General features: G+C 38.7%; 1 protein-coding gene across 1 annotated transcript; it reads right to left on the bottom strand.

The window, feature by feature from the left end:
* Positions 1-20,927: 20,927 nt before the first annotated feature.
* On the bottom strand, positions 20,928-21,764 carry LOC130836197 (olfactory receptor 18-like). The gene is given in 1 exon segment (XM_057708271.1): positions 20,928-21,764. A coding segment is annotated over 1 exon segment (837 nt).
* Between the last annotated feature and the right edge of the window lie 2,417 nt (positions 21,765-24,181).

Below are 24,181 nucleotides of genomic sequence, written 5' to 3' on the forward strand. Positions count from 1 at the left end.
ATCCTAAGTCTCACAGATTCTAGGAAATTGCCCCATAACACACGAAGTATTAGTGGAGAATTCAGGATTCAAAATTGTTTGTTTTTTTCTCTGAGTCCCATGCTCTACATTTTCAGACTTTCTGAGAGTTTTCATCAGAGGTAGAGAGATATTACAACAGATACATCTGAGGTATATTAGTGTAAACTTTTTTCATTTTCCTGAGCAGAAATGGACTCAAGACTGATTTATGTCTCCTTTTGCGATTGAGTCAGCTGATCATAAGTGCGGAGGAGAAAGTGCACAGGTGCAGTGAATTCCAGGGACTGGGTCAACACAGATATTTACCCTGAAATATCAGGTTCCAGGTATTTCTATGGCCTCATCTGTGATCTCGGACATTTTTCCTATGCTTGACTCAGCATGTCGTACCTACCACGCTCCACTGTGTCCTCCAAAAAACCCCAAAGGGAAGAGCACAGTGAGCAGGGAATCTCTGCCTGGACTGACAGGGAGGTGACATGACTGTTTGCGTGGCGGGGGGAGGACTGCCCAGGTGCCCTGAGTCTGGGGTCAGTCTGCCCAGAATGAATGACTTCAAACTTGCCTTTAACACTTTCTAACTCATGACCTAGTACATGTACATAACATGGTTTATCAGTTTCCTCTTATTAAAATAATCATAATGTATGCAATTATAATTTGGGAGACATTATGCAGAGGTAATCAAACAAGGAAAATATAACATGTACCTCAGAGCCTAAAACTTAGGAAGCCTTCAGTAACATTACATGATGTTACCTTTCACGTCATCCTCCTCATCCTTCTCATCACCACATTCATGGTGATGTGAGGTGCTTAGAGGGAGGTTTACAGAGACCCATTTGCTGCTACAGTGGGAGGGATGCCATCCAGAGCCAGAGCCAATGAGAGTAGAAGCAGAACTCTGAATGAAAGTTCTCACATCCCAACCAGAACAAAGAACATAAATGTCATAGGCCTCTGGTCTGAAATTTGTATACTGGTGCATTCCCATCTGTCTAACCCAACTGTCATATTTGTCTTGTTGAGGAAAATATCATGCTCCCAACACTCCCTTCATCCATAACTGTCTCTCTCAGAACTTACTGAGCTGGGCTTCATCTCTGCTGGAGCATGACCAAAGAGCACAGATTCACTACCCCTCTCCTGCTTGATGTGTGATGAAGTCTCAGGGTCCGTCCTCAGAACGGGAAGGAAGATAGTCTCAGGCTGAGACCTTCTGATGCAGGTTCCTACAAAGGATGGAGACACGACTGTGGAGCCACAGTATTAGAACTGGCATATTAATGCGCTGGAGGCACTGGCTAATTATTTACAACTGTATGATCTTAGGGCTCAATACTCAAAGCTCATAATTAGCCATTTCATCCACGTTGTCTCAATCTCTGAAGATTTGCTAATATTAACATAACAGGAAATGGAGAAAAGTAAATGTCCAGGGAAGGGTTTGGGTCCTTTCTCTCCTGAGGAGGATGTTCACCTGTACTCTTGCTTGTTACTTCCAACTTGCAAAATCTTAACATGAATTTCAGACATTTTTTTTATCACTTTAACCATTCAATGTGTAGTTTTGATATCTGCAAGTTCATTTTATCAATCATGAAATCTATGCAGCATTAGGTCTATACCTAATATACTTATTATTTAATAAGTGCTTATTTCATCAAATATTTCAGTGGGCCTCCCATAAGGTTGCAATCAAGGTGTCAGCCCAGGCTGCCGGCATCTCAAGACTGGGTCAGCAGATGTCCACTTTCAAGCACACTCATGAGGCTGTGGGTAGGATTCACCTGTTCACAGAATATCATCCAGAGAATTCCTTCAGTTTGTTGACATATGGTCTCCTGGTGGGACAGTTGGATTTTGTCAATGTGAGCCATCCAAAACGCAAGAGAGAGGCTGCAAGAAGGAAGGCAGATTTTCTTTAGTCTTTTCCCAGAAGTGATTTCCCTATGATTCTTTCAGATTCTCATTGTTGGATGTGGATCTCTATGTACACCTCACACTCAGTGGGAGTGAAGTACACAAAGCAATGAAAACCAGGAGTTGGGATCATTGAGAGCATCTCAGGGACTGCACACCACACAGGCCTATTCCTCTATAAAGACTCTGTGGTCCAAAAACTTCAATACTCAGGTCCTGTCCATCTGCTTTTCAGCATATCCCCAAAGTCATCATAACACCATGATCTTAACAAAAATTTATTGGACCCAAAGTAGTCATTGGGTAGATCTTCCTCTTCATTGGGTGCTTCTGCAGATCTGACTAAACTGCTTTAGGTCATGCAGTCTCAATTAGACCCCCTGGTTTCTGATGCACTAGGAGAGCCCCTCCATCAACATCAGGACAATATGCAGCCAATCCATGGACAAATGTAACAAATGTTCTAAGTGAATATGATTTCTTCTATGAAGAGATGAATCAAATCACTCCAAAATATATTTTCTTTACAATTCTTTGTATTCTCAGCTCTTGATGATTTTGGTAACATGTGATTTGGGATTATCTGTTTTTTTTTTTCCCTAGTGTATCAAGTGGGATGTATGTGGATAGCAGAAGGAGGCAACCTTCTAATATCTATTCATGCAGACTTCCTGACTGAGAGAACTCTCTGCTGAGGAATATGGATTTTGGTTTGTCATTAAGTGACACGAGGAAAACTTCAATTTATACTGAAATCAAATTGAGTATGGCAGGGTGGATGATATTTCCCGTGAGGTAGGAGGGACAAAGGGTATTTTCAGAGTAGAGCACGTAGCAGATACGTGTAGCCACTACTGGCAATAGTGTGGAGGTGGTTCCTCAATAATTTTAAATAGAACTGCTACATGATCCAGAGTCCAATTTCTGGCTTATGTCCAAAGGAAATGATATAACGATCATGAAGACATAATTGCATGCCCGTGTTCATTATAGCATCATTCACAAGAGCAAAAGAAACAACCTTGTATCCATCCACAAGTTAAGGATAAAATAAATGTGATGTACATTCAGTACATACAATGGAGTATCATCCAGTCATGAGAAAGAAGAAAACCCTGCCATTTGGTATAATATGAATAAAATTAGGGCCTTATGCTAAGTGAGGTAAGTCAGACAATGAATGATATGAAATGTATGATTTCTCTTCTATATCAAATATAAATTATTGAACTTATAGAGGCAGAGTGTTTTTTCCTCCATTTTATCATGTGTGACCATTGTGGAAAAATATTCCATGAATGCTGTAGAACATGTAGGATTAGTATTCATAGTTTACTTTCTACTATAATAGTTTTGGATTCAAAATTTCCAATGTTCATTTGCTGTGAGAATTTTAAGAGGATTTAATAAGAAAACAATAGGTATTAAGTTTAACACAACATAAACTGGAAATTAAGCCACACATACACAAAAAAGCAGCATCACTTTGGCCCTTTCCAAGATTCTTTGGCTATCACTTGTGTCCATAATGGATATGCAAGTATAATATTTTAGTAATCTTAGTAATTTTTTGACAGTATCTCTTCCCCAGAACAAATAGGAATTTACCCTTTGTCAAGTGCATTCTTTTCTTAAATATCAAAGTTTCTCTGGTAGGTGATTTTCCTAAATGGTGAAATGCAAACTAAATTAAACTAGTTTTGCACAGCTTTTGGACAGCCAAGATTAGTACCACAAAAACGATGTGTGACACATCTACGAAGCAATGGAAACTCATACAACTCAACAGGAGCCCTGAGATGTAATTATTGTGACAGAAGATAGGACAGCATGTTAATCAAGTGAAGTCCTAACCAGGGTTTTTTTGTAATAGGAAAAATCTCTCATTTGCTGAAGACATGGTTCTTTGCAATCCTAAAGTGATATAAAAGAAGATAAACTTATTGCAAAAATGTGGGCGACATAAGGAACCTCAGGCATCATTGGAGCCACACAAAAATTGGAAGATGATATCACCACCTATTTTCCTGGTGCATATTCCAAACTAAGACATACCCTTGACAACCAACTTTCTTCCCTTTGCACCTTTTGCAATTTTCCAGTTGCAGGGACCTCCCAACATACCTTTATAACCCGTGCCAGAGTATCAGTCAAGATTCAGTTAAGAAAAAAGAAATCAATTGTTCACTTTAATGAAGAGAATTTAATACAGGGAGTTGGTTAAAAAGTTATTGAAGGTTGAAAGCCAAAGGAATAAAGCATAATATAGTGATCATAAGTGAAGGAAGAAGCTGCTATGCCAAGGGCTTGAGGGGTATACAGGGAACACTTGAGCTTTTAGGACAAAGATAATTTTACTGATCACTATTGAACGTATGTAAGGTGAACACCAGAAGGAAAATAGAGACGTGATTTCAAGAGCTCCACCTTGAAGCAAAGTATAGAAGAGTGCGTTTGGAACAGAGACAACAGCTTCATAACCAACACATACACCCACTTTATGATGTAGAGAGAGATCATATGTGCAAATCATTTTCAGGAATTATGGGGAAACCAAACTGCCTGTTACTACAGTTGGCTTTTCATATTGTCCCCCTTTGAGCTCTGATCTCCTTAGGATCTTGGTCTATGAGCAGTTAGGACCCAAGGCATGGAGCTCACATTTGAACGAAAGTACTGAATTAGATCAGTAATTACCAGCCTTGGCCAAACTCAGTACCATCAGAGTGGTTTTATAATTCCTCATGCACAGGCCACACCCAAGTACAATTAAATCAGAATTCCTGGTGTTGAGACCCAGTTGTCAGTATTTTTATGTTTCTCAGATGATTTCTGTAAAAGCCCAGGCTGAGAAGATTTGATATATATCCTCATACATATACTATATACACAGAATTGATAAATTGATAGCTGGGGAAAAGATGTAAATTTCAAATATTTAAAAAGAGAGTTGTTTATCTTACAAGGATGCTTCAGCCACCAATGATAAAATGTAGAATCGCTGTAGTAAAATAATCTTCAATTGTGCAGTGATTAAGATATACACAGGATCACAGAATACCCTTCCTGTCCCATTAATGACATATAAAACTATGCAATACACTTGTGATAAGCAAGGAGAGGTACGAAGGCCATAAGAGCTACAATAATGCTGTGGTGACAGAGGCAATATTTGCAGGTCTACATGCTTAGTTTTTCTACATTTTCCAACCTACACTCCAAATGGGTGGCACAGGGAGTGAGGTTAGAACCTTTTGCTGAGGAACCTCCACATGGCCCTTTTGATGTCTCTGTTCCACAGAGTGTAGATGAAGGGGTTCAGCATGGGGGTAACCACAGTGTGCATCACCGAGGCCACTGCATCCTTCCTGGGAGATTGTGAGGCAGCTGAGCTGAGATACATGCCAAGGCGTGTTCCACAATATAAGCAAATAGTTGGGAGCCACAGGTGAAGGCTTTTTATACATGATATGATAAGGGAGCTCTCAAAACGGAAGAAAGAATTTTATAGTAAAAGATCTCCAAGAAAAAGGGAAAACCAAAGATACCAATAAAATACATGACTATGTTATTGGTGAAAGTGCCAGAAGAGGCAAGCTTTAGATCTTACCTCATTGTGGCTTTGATTTGCATTTCTCTAATGATTTGTAATCTTGAGCATCTTTTCATGTGTTTTTTAGCCACCTGCATGTCTTCTTTGGAGAAATGTTTAGGTCTTCTGCCCATTTTTGGATTGGGTTTTTTTTTTTCTTTTGATATTGAGCTGCATGAGCTGCTTGTATATTTTGGAGATTAATCCTTTGTCGGTTGGTTCATTTGCAAATATTTTCTCTCATTCAAGGGTTGTCTTTTTGTCTTGTTTATGGTTTCTTTTGCTGCACAATAGCTTTTAAGTTTTAAGTTTCATTAGGTCCCATTTGTTTATTTTTGTTTTTATTTCTATTATGTTAGGAGGTGGGTCAAAAAGGATCTTGTTCTGATTTATGTCACAGAATGTTTTGCTTATGTTTTCCTCAAAGAGTTTTATAGTGTCTGGCCTTACATTTAGGTCTTGAATCCATTTTGAGCTTATTTTTGTGTATAGTGTTAGGAAGTGTTCTAATTTCATTCTTTTACATGTTGCTGTCCAATTTTCCCAGCACCACTTATTGAAGAGGCTGTCTTTTTTCCATTGTATACTCGTGCCTCCTTTGTCAAAGATAAGGTGCCCATATATGCTTGGGTTTACCTCTGGGTTCTCTTTTCTGCTCCATTGATCTATATTTCTGTACCATACTGTCTTGATTACTGTGGCCTTGTAGTATAGTTTGAAGTCAGGAAGCCTAATTCCACCAGCTCCCTCTTTCCTTCCCAAGATTGCTTTGGCTATTTGGAGTCTTTTGTGTTTCCATACAAATTGTAAGATTTCTTCTACTTCTGTGAAAAATGCCATTGGTAATTTGATAGGAATTGTGTTGAATCTGTAATTTGCTTTGGGTCGTATAATCATTTTCACAATGTTGATTCTTCCAATTGAAGAACATGGTATGTCCCTCCATCTGTTTCTATTGTCTTTGATTTCTTTGCTCAGCATCACTAATCATTAGAGAAAATGAATGTCAAAGCCACAATGAGCTATCACCTCACACCAATCAGAATGACCATCATCAAAATATCTAGAAACAATAAATGCTGGAGAGGGTGTGGAGAAAGGGGAACTCTCCTGCACTGTTGGTGGGAATGTAAGTTGGTACCGCCACTATGGAAAACAGTTTGGAGGTTCCTTCAAAAACTAAAAATGGAACTACCATATGACCCAGCAATCCCACTCCTGGGCATATACCCAGAGAATACCATAATCCAAAAAGAAACGTGTACCATAATGTTCATTGCAGCACTATTTACAATAGCCAGGACATGGAAGCAACCTAAATGCCCATCAACAGATGAATGGATAATGAAGATGTGGCATATATATATACAATGGAATATTACTCAGCCATAAAAAGGAATGAAATGGAGGTATATGTAATGAGGTGGATGGACCTAGAGTCTGTCATACAGAGTGAAGTAAGCCAGAAAGAGAAAAACAAGTACTGTATGCTAACTCATATATATGGAATCTAAAAAAAAAAAAAAAAAATGGTTCTCATGTACCTAGTGACATGGCAAGAATCAGGATGCAGAAAGGGAAGCTGGGATGAAGTGAGAGAGTAACATAGATATACTTTTTTAAAAAAGAAAGAAACAAAGAAGAACTACAAAATCTGGAAAACAAGGTTTGAAATAGTAATGAATATACACATATCAATAACTAATTTAAATGTCAATGGAATAACTCCTCCAATCAAAAGACACAGAATGGCAGATTGGGTTAAAATCAAGAACCTGTAGTATGTTGCCAACAGAGACTCACATTAGGGGGAAAGACACATAGATTGAACTTGAGGAGTTGGAAAAAGATATTTCACGTGAATGGAAAAGACAGGAAAGTAGGTTAGCAATTCTTGTATGACTCAAAATAGACTTTAAAACAAAGTCCATAAAGAAAGACAAGGAAAGGCACTATACAATGATACAGGGATTGATAAAAGAGGAGGATATTACACTTGTTAACATATATGCACCCAACAGAGGTGGATACTGTGTGTAAAATAGAGAACTAATGAGAACCTACTCTGTTAACTCTACCTTGTGCTCTCTTGTGACCTAAATGGGACCAAAATCCAAAAAATAGGGGTTTATGTTCAATTATAGCTTATTCACTTTGCTGTGATGTAAAAACCAGTGCAATATTGTAAAAGAAGTATACTCCAATACAAATTAAATATAAAAAAAACCCACAAATGCTAAGACATATAAAGGGAGAAATTGACCGGAATACAATAATATCAGGGGACTTTAACACCCAACTGACATCAATGGACTGTTTTTCTAGACAGGAAAATGATAAGGCAGCAGATCTCTTAAATGACAGAATAGAATGGTTGCAATTTTATTGAAATCTACAGAACACCACATTAAAAAAATACCTATTATTTTTTTTTTATTTTTTTGGGGGTACACCAGGTTTAATCATCTGTTTTTATACACATATCCCCGTATTCCCTCCCTTCCTTGACTCCCCCCCCTCGAGTCCCCCCCCACGCTCCCTGCCCCAGTCCTCTAAGGCATCTTCCATCCTCGAGTTGGACTCCCTTTGTTATACAACAACTTCCCACTCACTATTTTACAGTTGGTAGTATATATATGTCTGTGCTACTCTCTCGCTTCTTCTCAGTTTCCCCTTCACCCCCTACCCCTCCCATATCTCGAGTTCTCCAGTCCATTCTCTGTATCTGCGTCCTTGTTGTCACTGAGTTCATCAGTACCATTTTTAGATTCCGTATATGTGAGTTAGAATACAATATTTGTCTTTCTCTTTCTGACTTACTTCACTATGTATGACAGATTGTAGTTCTATCCACCTCATTACATATAGCTCCATCTCATCCCTTTTTATAGCTGAGTAATATTCCATTGTATATATATGCCACATCTTCTTTATCCATTCATTTGTTGATGGGCATTTCGGTTGCTTCCATGTCCTGGCTATTGTAAAGAGTGCTGCAATAAACATTATGGTACAAGTTTCTTTTGGGATTATGGTTTTCTTTGGGTATATGCCCAGGAGTGGGATTACTGGATCATATGGTAGTTCTATTTGTAGTTTCTGAAGGAACCTCCAAATTGTTTTCCATAGTGGCGGTACCAACTTACAGTCCCACCAACAGTGCAGGAGAGTTCCCTTTTCTCCACACCCTCTCCAACATTTGTGGTTTCCAGACTTTGTGATGATGGCCATTCTGATTGGTGTGAGGTGATAGCTCATTGTGGCTTTGACTTGCATTTCTCTGATGATGAGTGATGTTGAGCATCTTTTCATGTGTTTGTTGGCCATCTGTATGTCTTCTTTGGAGAAATGTCGATTTAGGTCTTCTGCCCATTTGAGGATTGGGTTATTTGCTTTTTTGGTATGAAGCTGCATGAGCTGCTTGTATATTTTGGAGGTTAATCCTTTGTCCGTTGTTTCATAGGCAATTATTTTTTCCCATTCCGAGGGTTGCCTTCTAGTCTTGTTTATGGTTTCTTTTGCTGTGCAAAAGCTTTTAAGTTTCATGAGGTCCCATTCGTTTATTCTTGATTTTATTTCCCTGATTCTAGGAGGTGGGTCAAAAAGGATGTTGCTTTGATGGATGTCATAGAGTGTTCTGCCTATGTTTTCCTCTAGGAGTTTTATAGTGTCTGTCCTTACATGTAGGTCTTTAATCCATTTGGAGTTTATTTTTGTGTATGGTGTTAGGAAGTGTGCTAATTTCATTCTTTTACACGTGGCTGTCCAATTTTCCCAGCACCACTTATTGAAGAGGCTGTCTTTTTTCCATTGTATACTCGTGCCTCCTTTGTCAAAGATAAGGTGCCCATATGTGTTTGGGCTTACTTCTGAGTTCTCTATTCTATTCCTTTGATCTACCTTTCTATTTTTGTGCCAGTACCATACTGTCTTGATCACTATGGCCTTGTAGTATAGTTTGAAGTCAGGAAGCCTGACTCCATCCACTCCATTTTTCCTTCTCAAGATTGCTTTGGCTATTTAGGGTCTTTTGCGTTTCCATGCAAATCGTAAGATTTCTTGCTCTAGTTCTGTGAAAAATGCCATTGGTAATTTGATCGGGATTGCATTGAATCTGTAAATGGCTTTGGGTAGGACAGTCATTTTCACGATGTTGATTCTTCCAATCAAGGAACATGGTATGTCCCTCCATCTGTTTGGGTCATCTTTGATTTCTTTCATCAATGTCTTAAAGTTTTCTGCATACAGATCTTTTGCCTCCTTAGGCAGGTTTATTCCTAGGTATTTTATTCTATTTGTTGCAATGGTGAATGGGAGAGTTTCCTTAATTTCTCTTTCTGCTCTTCCGTTGTTAGTGTATAGGAATGCAAGAGATTTCTGTGCATTAATTTTGTATCCTGCTACTTTACTAAACTCATCAATGAGTGCTAGCAGTTTTCTGGTAGAGTCTTTAGGGTTTTCTATATATAATATCATGTCATCTGCAAAGAGTGACAATTTGACTTCTTCTTTTCCAATTTGGATTCCTTTGATTTCTTTTTCTTCTCTGATTGCTGTGGCTAAAACTTCCAAAACTATGTTGAATGATAGTGGTGAGAGTGGACACCCTTGTCTTGTTCCTGTTCTTAGAAGGAATTCTTCCAGTTTTTCCCCATTGAGAATGATGTTGGCTTTTGGTTTTTCATATATGGCTTTTATTATGTTGAGGTAATTTCCTTCTATGCCCATTTTCTGGAGAACTTTGATCATAAATGGATGTTGAACTTTGTCAAATGCTTTTTCTGCATCTATTGAAATGATCATATGGTTTTATTCTTTTTTTTTTTTTTTTTTTTTTTTTATTTTATTTTATTTTATTTTATTTTATTTTATTTTATTTTTTTGGGGGTACACCAGGTTCAATCAACTGTTTTTATACACATATCCCCATATTCCCTCCCTTCCTTGACGCCCCCCCCCTCGAGTCCCCCCCACCCTCCCTGCCCCAGTCCTCTAGGGCATCTTCCATCCTCGAGTTGGACTCCCTTTGTTATACAACAACTTCCCACTGACTATTTTACACTTGGTAGTATATATATGTCTGTGCTACTCTCTCGCTTCTTCTCAGTTTCCCCTTCACCCCCCGCCCCCTCCCATACCTCGAGTTCTCCAGTCCATTCTCTGTATCTGCTTCCTTGTTCTTGTCACTGAGTTCATCAGTACCATTTTTAGATTCCGTATATGTGAGTTAGCATACAATATTTGTCCTTCTCTTTCTGACTTACTTCACTATGTATGACCGATTGTAGTTCTATCCACCTCATGACATATAGCTCCATCTCATCCCTTTTTATAGCTGAGTAATATTCCATTGTATATATATGCCACATCTTCTGTATCCATTCATTTGTTGATGGGCATTTCGGTTGCTTCCATGTCCTGGCTATTGTAAAGAGTGCTGCAATAAACATGATGGTACAAGTTTCTTTTGGGATTATGGTTTTCTTTGGGTATATGCCCAGGAGTGGGATTACTGGATCATATGGTAGTTCTATTTGTAGTTTTTTAAGGAACCTCCAAATTGTTTTCCATAGTGTCTGTACCAACTTACAGTCCCACCAACAGTGCAGGAGAGTTCCCTTTTCTCCACACCCTCTCCAACATTTGTTGTTTCCAGACTTTGTGATGATGGCCATTCTGATTGGTGTGAGGTGATACCTCATTGTGGCTTTGACTTGCATTTCTCTGATGATGAGTGATGTTGAGCATCTTTTCATGTGTTTGTTGGCCATCTGTATGTCTTCTTTGGAGAAATGTCTATTTAGGTCTTCTGCCCATTTGTGGATTGGGTTATTTGCTTTTTTGGTATGAAGCTGCATGAGCTGCTTGTATATTTTGGAGGTTAATCCTTTGTCCGTTGTTTCATAGGCAATTATTTTTTCCCATTCTGAGGGTTGCCTTTTAGTCTTGTTTATGGTTTCTTTTGCTGTGCAAAAGCTTTTAAGTTTCATGAGGTCCCATTCATTTATTCTTGATTTTATTTCCATGATTCTAGGAGGTGGGTCAAAAAGGATGTTGCTTTGATGTATGTCAAAGAGTGTTCTGCCTATGTTTTCCTCTAGGAGTTTTATAGTGTCTGGCCTTACATGTAGGTCTTTAATCCATTTGGAGTTTATTTTTGTGGATGGTGTTAGGAAGTGTTCTAATTTCATTCTTTTACATGTTGCTGTCCAATTTTCCCAGCACCACTTATTGAAGAGGCTGTCTTTTTTCCATTGTATACTCGTGCCTCCTTTGTCAAAGATAAGGTGCCCATATGTGTTTGGGCTTACTTCTGAGTTCTCTATTCTATTCCATTGATCTTCTTTTCTATTTTTGTGCCAGTACCATACTGTCTTGATCACTATGGCCTTGTAGTATAGTTTGAAGTCAGGAAGCCTGATTCCACCTACTCCATTTTTCCTTCTCAAGATTGCTTTGGCTATTCGGGGTCTTTTGCGTTTCCATACAAATCGTAAGATTTCTTGCTCTAGTTCTGTGAAAAATGCCATTGGTAATCTGATCGGGATTGCATTAAATCTGTAAATTGCTTTGGGTAGTACAGTCATTTTCACGATGTTGATTCTTCCAATCCAGGAACATGGTATGTCCCTCCATCTGTTTGTGTCGTCTTTGATTTCTTTCATCAATGTCTTAAAGTTTTCTGCATACAGATCTTTTGCCTCCTTAGGCAGGTTTATTCCTAGGTATTTGATTCTTTTGGTTGCAATGGTGAATGGGAGAGTTTCCTTAATTTCTCTTTCTGCTCTTCCGTTGTTAGTGTATAGGAATGCAAGAGATTTCTGTGCATTAATTTTGTATCCTGCTACTTTACTAAACTCATCAATGAGTGCTAGCAGTTTTCTGGTAGAGTCTTTCGGGTTTTCTATATATAGTATCATGTCATCTGCAAAGAGTGATAATTTTACTTCTTCTTTTCCAATTTGGATTCCTTTAATTTCTTTTTCTTCTCTGATTGCTGTGGCTAAGACTTCCAACACTATGTTGAATAACAGTGGTGAGAGTGGACACCCTTGTCTTGTTCCTGTTCTTAGAGGGAATTCTTCCAGTTTTTCTCCATTGAGAACAATGTTGGCTTTTGGTTTGTCATATATGGCTTTTATGATGTTGAGGTAATTTCCTTCTATGCCCATTTTCTGGAGAGCTTTTATCATAAATGGATGTTGAACTTTGTCAAAAGCTTTTTCTGCATCTATTGAAATGATCATATGGTTTTTATCCTTCAATTTGTTGATATGATGTATCACGTTGATTGATTTGCGTATATTGAAGAATCCTTGCATCCCAGGGATAAACCCCACTTGATTGTGGTGTATGATTTTTTTGATGTGCTGTTGCAGTCTGTTAGCTAGTATTTTGTTGAGGATTTTTGCATCTATATTCATCAGTGATATTGGTCTGTAGTTTTCTTTTTTTGTGACATCTTTGCCTGGTTTTGGTATCAGGGTGATGGTAGCCTCATAGAATGAGTTTGGGAGTGCTCCGCCTTCTGCAATATTTTGGAAGAGTTTGAGAAGGATAGGTGTTAACTCTTCTCGAAATGTTTGATAGAATTCGCCTGTGAATCCATCTGGTCCTGGGCTTTTGTGTGTTGGGAGATTTTTAATCACTGCCTCAATTTCTGTACTTGTGATTGGTCTGTTCATGGTTTCTATTTCTTCCTGGTTCAGTCTTGGAAGATTGTATTTTTCTAAGAATGTATCCATTTCTTCCAGGTTATCCAATTGATTGGCATATAGTTGCTTGTAGTAGTCTCTCATGATGTTTTGTATTTCTGAGGTGTCCGTTGTGACTTCTCCTTTTTCATTTCTAATTCTGTTGATTTGCATCTTCTCCCTTTTGTTCTTGATGAGTCTGGCTAATGGTTTATCAATTTTGTTAATCTTCTCAAAGAACCAGCTTTTAGTTTTATTTATTTTTCTTATGGTTTCTTTCCTTTCTTTTTCATTTATTTCTGCTCTGATCTTTATGATTTCTTTCCTTCTGCTCGCTTTGGGGTTTCTTTGTTCTTCTTTCTCTAGTTGTTTGAGGTGTAAGGTTAGGTTGTTTATTCGATCATTTTCTTGTTTCTTAAGGTAGGACTGTATTGCTATAAACTTCCCTCTTAGAACTGCTTTTGCTGCGTCCCATAGGTTTTGGGTTGTTGTGTTTTCGTTGTCATTTGTTTCTAGATATTTTTTGATTTCCTCTTTGATTTCTGTGGTGATTCCTTGGTTGTTTAAGAGTGAATTGTTTAGCCTCCATGTGTTTGTATTTTTTGCAGTTTTTTTCCTGTAATTGATATCTAGTCTCATGGCGTTGTGGTCTGAGAAGATGCTTGATATGATTTCAATTTTCTTGAATTTGCTGAGGTTTGATTTGTGACCCAAGATGTGATCTATCCTGGAAAATGTTCCGTGTGCACTTGAGAAGAAAGTGTAGTCTGTCGTTTTTGGATGGAATGTCCTATAAATATCAATTAAGTCGAGATGGTCTAATGTGTCATTTAATGCTTGTGTGTCTTTATTTATTTTCTGTTTGGATGATCTGTCCATTGATGTAAGTGGGGTGTTCAAGTCTCCCACTATTATTGTGTTACTGTCGATGTCCCCTTTTATAGCTGTTAGCATTTGCCTTATGTATTGAGGTGCTCCTATATTGGGGGCATAGATATTTACCATTGTGATATGTTCTTCTTGGATGGATCCCTTGATCATTATGTAGTGCCCTTCCTTGTCTCTTTTAATAGTCTTTACTTTCAAGTCTAATTTGTCTGATATGAGTATTGCTACTCCAGCTTTCTTTTGACTTCCATTTGCATGGAATATCTTTTTCCATCCCTTCACTTTCAGTCTATATGTATCCCTTGGTCTGAAGTGGGTTTCTTGTAGGCAGCATATAGAAGGGTCTTGTTTTTGTATCCATTCAGCCAGTCTGTGTCTTTTGGTTGGAGCATTTAGTCCATTTACATTTAAAGTGATTATTGACATGTGTGTTCCAATTACCATTTTCTTAATTGTTTTGGGTTTGTATTTGTAGGTGTTTTCCTTTTCTTGTGTTTCCTACTTAGAGAAGTTCCTTTAGCACTTGTTGTAAGGCTGGTTTGGTGGTGCTGAATTCTCTTAACTTTTGCTTGTCTGGAAAGCTTTTGATTTCTCCCTCAAATCTGAATGAGATTCTTGCTGGGTAGAGTATTCTTGGCTGTAGGTTTCTCTCTTTCAGGACTTTCAGGATATCCTGCCATTCCCTTCTGGCCTGCAGAGTTTCTGTAGAAAGGTCAGCTGTTATCCTGATGGGTTTTCCCTTATATGTTGTTTGTTGCTTTTCTCTTGCTGCTTTTAATATTTTTTCTTTGTGTTGAATTGTCGTTAGTTTGATTAATATGTGTCTTGGTGTATTTCTCCTTGGGTTTATTCTGTATGGGACTCTCTGTGCTTCTTGGACTTGGTGAATTATTTCCTTTCCCATGTTGGGGAAGTTTTCCACTAGAACCTCTTCAAATATTTTCTCAGACCCTTTCTTGTTTTCTTCTTCTTCTGGGATGCCTATAATTCGAATGTTGGTACGTTTAAGGTTATCACTGAGGTCTCTGAAGCTGTCTTCTAGTCTTTTTATTTTTTTATCTTTTTCCTGCTCTGTGGCGTTTATTTCTCCCATTCTATCTTCCAACTCACTTATTCGTTCTTCTGCCTCAGTCATTCTGCTGGTTAGAGCATCTAGAGTATTTTTAATTTCAGTTATTTTGTTATCCATTGCTGTTTGTTTTTCTGAGTTCTTATGAACTGTTTCTTGTACTTTCTCTATTTTGTTATCGAGATTTTGTATCATTTTTACTATCATTACTCTAAATTCTTTTTCAGGCATTCTTCCTATTTCCTCCTCATTTATTTGGTCTTGTGGGTTTTTTTCCTGCTCCTTTGCCTGCATGGTGTTTCTTTGTTTCCTCATGGTTGTCCAAGCTTTTGGGGTTGCTTGTCCTGGTGATAGAGGTGTTTATAGAAGACTGTCCAAGCCTCAGACTAATGTCCAAGTATTGGATTAGACGAATATTCAGTCCAGTGCAGTTGCTTCATGGTCTACCAAAGTGGGGTTGTCTCCCATCTGCTGGTGTTGGAGGGTTGCCTGCAGAGGTGGGGGGCAGCTGTGGCTCACCAAGGAGACAGGGGCACTGGCAGCAGGGGTTCTGGGAAGTGCTCATTGGCGTGATCCCTCCCCGGTTTTATTCTTCAATTTGTTGATATGATGTATCACATTGATTGATTTGCGTATATTGAAGAATCCTTGCATCCCAGGGATAAACCCCACTTGATCATGGTGTATGATTTTTTTAATGTGCTGTTGGAGTCTGTTAGCTAGTATTTTGTTGAGGATTTTTGCATCTATATTCATCAGTGATATTGGTCTGTAATTTTCTTTTTCTGTGACATCTTTGCCTGGTTTTGGTATCAGGGTGATGGTGGCTTCATAGAATGAGTTTGGGAGTGCTCCGCCTTCTGCAATATTTTGGAAGAGTTTCAGAATGACAGGTGTTAACTCTTCTTGAAATGTTTGATAGAATTTGCCTGTGAATCCATCTGGTCCTGGGCTTTTGTGTTTTGGGAGATTTTTAATCACTGCCTCAATTTCCATGCTTGTGATTGGTCTGTTCATGGTTTCTATTTCTTCCTGGTTCAGTCTTGGAAGATTGTATTTTTCTAAGAATGTATCCATTTCTTCCAGGTTATCCAATTGATTGGCATAGAGTTGCTTGTAGTAGTCTCTCATGATCTTTTGTATATCTGAGGTGTCCGTTGTTACTTCTCCTTTTTCATTTCTAATTCTGTTGATTTGCATCTTCTCCCTTTTGTTCTTGATGAGTCTGGCTAATGGTTTATCAATTTTGTTAATCTTCTCAAAGAACCAGCTTTTAGTTTCATTTATTTTTCTTATGGTTTCTTTCCTTTCTTTTTCGTTTATTTCTGCTCTGATCTTTATGATTTCTTTCCTTCTGCTCACTTTGGGGTTTCTTTGTTCTTCTTTCTCTAGTTGTTTTAGGTGTAAGGTTAGGTTGTTTATTCGATCATTTTTTGTTTCTTAAGGTAGGACTGTATTGCTATAAACTTCCCTCTTAGAACTGCTTTTGCTGCATCCCATAGGTTTTCAGTTGTTGTGTTTTCGTTGTCATTTGTTTCTAGATATTTTTTGATTTCCTCTTTGATTTCTTTAGTGATTCCTTGGTTGTTTAAGAGTGAATTGTTTAGCCTCCATGTGTTTGTATTTTTTGCAGTTTTTTTCCTGTAATTGATATCTAGTCTCATGGCGTTGTGGTCTGAGAAGATGCTTGATATGATTTCAATTTTCTTGAATTTGCTGAGGTTTGATTTGTGACCCAAGATGTGATCTATCCTGGAAAATGTTCCGTGTGCACTTGAGAAGAAAGTGTAGTCTGTCGTTTTTGGATGGAATGTCCTATAAATATCAATGAAGTCGAGATGGTCTAATGTGTCATTTAAAGCTTGTGTGTCTTTATTGATTTTCTGTTTGGATGATCTGTCCATTGATGTAAGTGGGGTGTTCAAGTCTCCCACTAGTATTGTGTTCCTGTCGATGTCCCCTTTTATAGCTGTTAGCATTTGCCTTATGTATTGAGGTGCTCCTATATTGGGGGCATGGATATTTACCATTGTGATATGTTCTTCTTGAATGGATCCCTTGATCATTATGTAGTGTCCTTCCTTGTCTCTTTTAATAGTCTTTACCTTCAAGTCTAATTTGTATGATATGAGTATTGGTACTCCAGGTTTCTTTTGACTTCCATTTGCATGGAATATCTTTTTCCATCCCTTTACTTTCATTCTATATGTGTCCCTTGGTCTGAAGTGGGTTTCTTGTAGGCAGCATATAGAAGGGTGCTGTTTCTGTATCCATTCAGCCAGTCTGTATCTTTTGGTTGGAGCATTGAATCCATTGACATTTCAAGTGATTATTGACATGTGTGTTCCAATTACCATTTTCTGAATTGTTTTGGGTTTGTATTTGTAGGTGTTTTCCTTTTCTTGTGTGTCCTACTTAGAGAAGTTCCTTTAGCACTTGTTGTAAGGCTGGTTTGGTGGTGCTGAATTCTCTTAACTTTTGCTTCTCTGGAAAGCTTTGGATTTCTCCCTCAAATCTGAATGAGATTCTTGCTGGGTAGAGTATTCTTGGCTGTAGGTTTCTCTCTTTCAGGACTTTCAGGATATCCTGCCATTCCCTTCTGGCCTGCAGAGTTTCTGTAGAAAGGTCAGCTGTTATCCTGATGGGTTTTCCCTTATATGTTGTTTGTTGCTTGTCTCTTGCTGCTTTTAATATTTTTTCTTTGTGTTTAATTGTCGTTAGTTTGATTAATATGTGCCCTGGTGTATTTCTCCTTGGGTTTATTCTGTATGGGACTCTCTGTGCTTCTTGGACTTGGTTCATTATTTCCTTTCCCATGTTGGGGAAGTTTTCCACTATAACCTCTTCAAATATTTTCTCAGACCCTTTCTTGTTTTCTTCTTCTTCTGGGATGCCTATAATTCGAATGTTGGTACATTTAAGGTTATCACTGAGGTCTCTGAGACTGTCTTCTAATCTTTTGATTCTTTTTTCTTTTTCCTGCTCTGTGGCATTTATTTCCCCCATTCTATCTTCCAACTCACTTATTCGTTCTTCTGCCTCAGTCATTCTGCTGGTTATAGCATCTAGAGTATTTTTAATTTCAGGTATTTTGTTATCCATTGCTGTTTGTTTTTCTGAGTTCTTATGAACTGTTTCTTGTACTTTCTCTATTTTGTTATCGAGATTTTGTATCATTTTTACTATCATTACTCTAAATTCCTTTTCAGGCATTTTTCCTATTTCCTCCTCATTTATTTGGTCTTGTGGGTTTTTTTCTTGCTCCTTTGCCTGCATGGTGTTTCTTTGTTTCCTCATGGTTGTCCAAGCTTTTGGGGTTGCTTGTCCTGGTGATAGAGGTGTTTATAGAAAACTGTGCAAGCCTCAGACTAATGTCCAAGTATTGGAGTAAACGAATATTAAGTCTAGGAAACACAGACATGTAGAAGACACACAATTACTGAATCCGTTAGGACATAAGGCTCTAGAAAGACCTGACAGAACCCCAGTGTGCTATCAGATATTCAAAGAGAAACCCAGCAGAAATTGACAACTGAAACAGAACAAATCAGAGACAAAAGCAAAAGCAAACAAACAACAAATAACACCCTACACATACAAACATCAATCCAGGGAGATTTTGTAAGCTAGGATCAAATATAGAAAAGAGCCAGAGTACCATCAGAGAGAATGGAGATTCTCAGAATGTAATTAGACAACTGTACTAAGAACTAAGATAAAGACAAAAGCCTAATATTAAATACCGAGGCAGTGCGTCATCTGGAGAATAGAGCAAGGAGTCTGAGCAGACCGATAGTGTTGCTTATAAGTATGTTAAGATAAAATAAACTTAAAAAGGCTGGAAGAAAGGGGAACAGAAGAGCGTAATGTGGTTGGAAATATGCAAATAAAAAGAAAGGAATAGAAATGTATAAAAGATAGGGATGAAAGGAAAGTATGAGAGATATTTTGTCCTTACTACCAAAAACTTAGCTAGATATAGAAGTATATAAAATTGCAAAAAAAAAAAAAAGAACAAAAAATATCATTAAAAAATTATGTTATAAAACTTGTAGATCCCTTAGGGCTAAGATCGTATTTAATAAACCAAAATAAAAAAAAAAAAAAAAGAGAGAGAGAAAGAAAAAAAGAAAATCCAGAACTGATCCCAGAATGGACCAGTTCAACAGGTATTGATACTACGATTTCTGTTTCCTTAGTGTCTCAGCTGTAAGTGTCCTTCTCCTTGTCTTGGGGTTTTTTTTGCATTATTCTGTGACCAGCAGAGGTTCCTTTATTGTTCGTCTGTAAGCGTCGGTGTGTGGGGAGGGAGAGGGTACAATAGTGGCTCCTTCTCCTGGGAGTGAGTGAGCAGTGGCGCACTGTTGTTTCAGTCAGACTTGGAGGTGCCTGTTGCAGAGGGTGCTGGTGGCTCAGGCATAAAGAGAAAGTCTTAGAGTTGGGCCTCTCTCGGGGTTTTTTTCTTTTTGATGCTGTTGTTTTTTTGTTTTTTTGTTTTTCTCTCTTCAGCCTCCCTGCTGCTGGCATTGCAAGGGGTTTTAATCTAGCCCCACCCGAGTGCCTGAGGGTGCTTGTTATCCCTGAGCGCCTTAGGTGGCCCACAGGGCATCTCTCCACTGCCTGTTGCAGAGGCACCGAAAGAGAGGGAGAGGCTACGCACACGGCTCCTCCCCGCTGCCCTTGAGCCTGCAGCCTCCAGCCACCATCTTGGCCGGGCAGCTCTCAGGGATGGGCACTCCTCTCCGTGGACCTCCTCCCTCCTGTCCTCTCGGTCTGTCACCCTACCGGCAACAATGTTTCTCACCCTGAACTAGCTCTCCGGTTCCCACGCTCCCTTTCCTGGACCCTCCGTTCAGCCGCGGATCGATGTCTCAGTTCGGGAACGCTGAGCTGTGCTGCGGACCCTCCGTATGTTTCTCACTCCCTCCCGTCTGCCACAGCTCCACCGCTTCACCCTCTTTGAGCCATCGTAGATGCCTCCCTACCGGCTATGTCGGGCTCCCCGCAGCCCTTTCTGGTGTCCGAGGCCGTCTGCTGGTGTTCAGCTGGTTCTCTGTGGGAATTACTGCATCCTTCTGTGCATTCCCAATGCATCTGTGGAGAGGGATGCACTCCACATCTCTCTACTTCACCGCCATCTTTTCATACCTATTATTTTTAACCACAAATCGAACATTCTGTACAACTGACCATATACTAGGACACAAAAAAGTAATGTCAGTAAGGTATCCAAGATAAAGCAGTAATGGTGTTCAATTCATTTCTTGGAAATATATCAACCTTAGAGTAAATGAAAGGAATGATACCTAAGTTTATTGCTTTCTTATCATGTGCATATATAATCTGTTTATTCCTGGAATGTTTAGAATTGATAATAGTTTAAAAAATACTGGTTCACAAACCTAAAATACACAGAACTGTGGAAAAGTTGTACATTTTGAATATATACAGGCAGTTGTTCAAATTTCAAGGATCCTTGTGCTATCAATGATGAAGTATAATATCTCGATCGACATGATAGGATTCACTCATGCAGTAATAAAGATGTACAAAGTATCCTAGATCTTTTCCCTAGTCCCATTCAACAAACAGCAAAGAAGCAATAATTGGGTTTAAGCAAGGAGAGGTGTGAGGGCATAAAAGATACAAAAGTGAGGTGATGTGAGAGGTAGGACTTCAGGTCTAGATGTTTAGTTTTGCTGCATTTTCCAACCTACACTGCAAATGGGTGGCACAGATACTAATATGAGATTGTTTTGCTAAGGAACCTCCATGTGGCCCTTTTGATGTCCCTGTTCCTCAGACTGTAGATGAAAGGGTTCAGCATGGGGGTGACCACAGTGTATAACACTGAGGCCACTACATCCTTCCTGGGAGTTTGTGAGACAGTGGAACTGAGGTACACACCAAGGACAGTTCCATAAAGTAAGAAAACAACTGACAGGTGAGAACCACAGGTAGAGAAGGCTTTATGCTTCCCACCTGATGAGGGAATTCTGAGAATGGAGGAAAGTATTTTATAGTAAGAGAAGAATATCACTAAGAAAGGGAGAAAATCAAAGATGGCAAGAAAAAAATACCTGACTACATTATTGGTGAAAGTTTCAGAACAGGCAAGGTTGAGAAGTACAAAAGGGTCACAAAAGAAATTAGAAACTTCCACATCCTTGAAGCAGGTAAATTATAAGACAATTCAATTGTGCACCAGGGAGTCGAACAGGCTAACAAAAAAAGACACTGAAATGAAGATGCAGCAGAGGTGGGGGTGCATGATGACTTTGTAGTGCAGTGGGTGACAGATGGCCACAAACCTGTCATAGGCCATCACAGTCAGAAGCATGTCATCCATACATCTAAACAGGATAAAAATAGACATCTGAGTCAGACAGGCCTCATAGGAGATGACTCTGCTGTGAGTTTGAATGTCCACAATCATATTGGGGACAGTCGCAGAGAAAAAACCGGTGTCAGCCAAGTACAGGTTGGAGAGGAAGAAGTACATGGGGGTGTGGAGGTGGGGGTCAGAGGTGACAGCCAGGATGATGAGCAGGTTCCCCAACATGGTGACCAGGTACATGGACAGGAACAGGTTAAGGAGCACAGGCTGCAATTCTGGGTCATCTGAGAGGCCCGTGAGGAAGAATTCTGAGACACTTGTTAGGTTTCCAGATCTGTGTAGTTTGGACACCTGTGGAAATGAAAAAGAGGGCTAGAAGGTAAGGAAACAAGTAAATGAACATGCAACACTGTGTCCATATTTTGTATTCAAGCAATTCATTTCTAAGATTGTACACCCCAGTTCCTTCAGCAATATTTCTCAGTGTGACAAATTCTGTCTGCTTACAGCTGTTTCCCCATTGTTATTCACTTTTACTTTATGAAACTTCACTGAAAAGTGAAAGAGAATAACGTCATTAGAGGTAATACATCCATGATCTCAGTTAAATATAACCTACTTCGTTAGAAATAACACAGAATGAGAAATTCCCTTCCTTCTTTAAGAGAAAATGTAATCCAAATTTAAAGAAATTATGCCATATATATATCTTATTTTATTCAAAAACATTTCTAGGCATTTCCTTCATGGAGAATATTTATAAATCTCTATGAAATGCAGGGATGTGTCATCTGGATTCTAAATTTAAAATGAATGTTCATAATCTGAATGCATTTTTATATGAGAAGCAGAGTTTTATCATTCTTTGTATTTTTGGTTTTCCCTCCTTCATGAAAATAATGATGACCCAATTATCAGGTTTGTCTCCAAAAGTCATTTAGTATATACTTTATATCTTTGACTTTCGTGGACTTCAAATTACGGTCAATATGGTTTCATGAAGTGCCCATGAGCATAATGCATTGGTGACTACAAAGATGGTATTAGTGTACAGAGCACTGTCGATGATCAAATGATGATGAAATTTAAGAAACCCTCTTGAGGGGCTTCCCTGGTGGTGCAGTGATTAGGAATCTGCCTGCCAATGCAGGGGACATGGGTTCGATCTCTGGTCTGGGAAGATCCCTCATGCCGCAGAGCAGCTGAGCCCGTGCGCAACAACTACTGAGCCTGTGTGCCACAACTACTGCAGCCCGTGTGCCTAGAGCCTGAGCTCCACAACAAGAGAAACCTCCACAATGAGAATCTCACACACTGCAATGAAGAGTAGCCCCCACTCTCCACAACTAGAGAGAGCCCTTGACAGCAACGAAGACCCAACACAGCCAGTAAATTAATTAGTAAAAAAAAAAAGAAATGTGTAACATTTCTTAAAAACAAAAAAGAAACCCCCTTGAGTTTTAAAATTTTATACAGGGTCATTTGTTTCAGCAGCATCTCAATTAAATGGCTGATGTGTGAGACGACGTTACTGTTTTTGGACTTTATTCTCTACTGGCAGGACGATACTACTTCATTGTTTTTTTTTCAGTTTATTGAAGTGATTAGCAAAATTGCGTATATTTGGGTTGTGTCACGTGCACATATACATTGTGAATGAGTACCACGGTCAAGTTAATTAACATATCTGTCCCCTCACATAGTTTCTATTTGTGTGTGTGTGTGTGTGTGTGTAGTAACAGTTAAGCAGATTTCTCTTAGCAGATTTCAAGAAAACAATATGTAGATACGAACTAGAGTCACTAGGCTGTCTAACAGATCCCCAGAACTTAATCATTTTGTAACTGAAAGTTTGTACCCTTTGACCAACATCTCCCCACCTTCACCACCTATTCCTCACAACTACAGTTCTAAGCTTGGTTCTAAAAGTCTGATATTCTTAGCTTCCACACGTAAGTGAGATCATACATTATTTGGTTTTCTATGTCTGGTGTATGTATTTCAATATGTAAAATATTCTCCAGGTCCATCTGTAGATTTCCTTTATTTTATGGCTGAATAATATCCCATTGTCTATTTACACACCACAATTTCTTTACCTATTAATCTGTCAACATACACGTATCCATATTTTCACTATTTCAAATAATATCACAATGGCCTGGGAATGCAGATATCTCTTCAAGGCTCTGATTTCATTTCTTTGGCATATAGTCTGAAGAGGAATTGCTGGATTCTAGGTGGTTCTATTTCTGTTTTTAATTATCTAAGAAATCTCCATTCTGGTTGCTGTAATGGCTTTACAAATATTCATTCCCACCAACCAAGTACAAGGGTTCCCTTACCCCCATGTCCTCAACATTTGTTATCTTTTTTTAAAATTAATATATAATAGCCATCCTAGCAGGTGTGAGGTGATATTTGATTTAGGTTTGTACTTGTATTTCCTGATATTAACTGATGTTAAGTCACTTTTCATATACCTGATGGCCTTGTTCTCCTGATCATAAAAACTCTTATTTACAGTTGAGGAGTATAGCAGCAGGGGAGGTTCCATAGCCAGGTCAGGATCCAGCCTCTTATGTCTAGTCAACAGATTTTCATGTCAACCCTTCCTGATACAGGCATTGCAATTATTATCCTGCTGTATTTAAAGG

Source organism: Hippopotamus amphibius, chromosome 15 (genome assembly GCF_030028045.1).
Source record: "Hippopotamus amphibius kiboko isolate mHipAmp2 chromosome 15, mHipAmp2.hap2, whole genome shotgun sequence".
NCBI lineage: Eukaryota > Metazoa > Chordata > Mammalia > Artiodactyla > Hippopotamidae > Hippopotamus > Hippopotamus amphibius.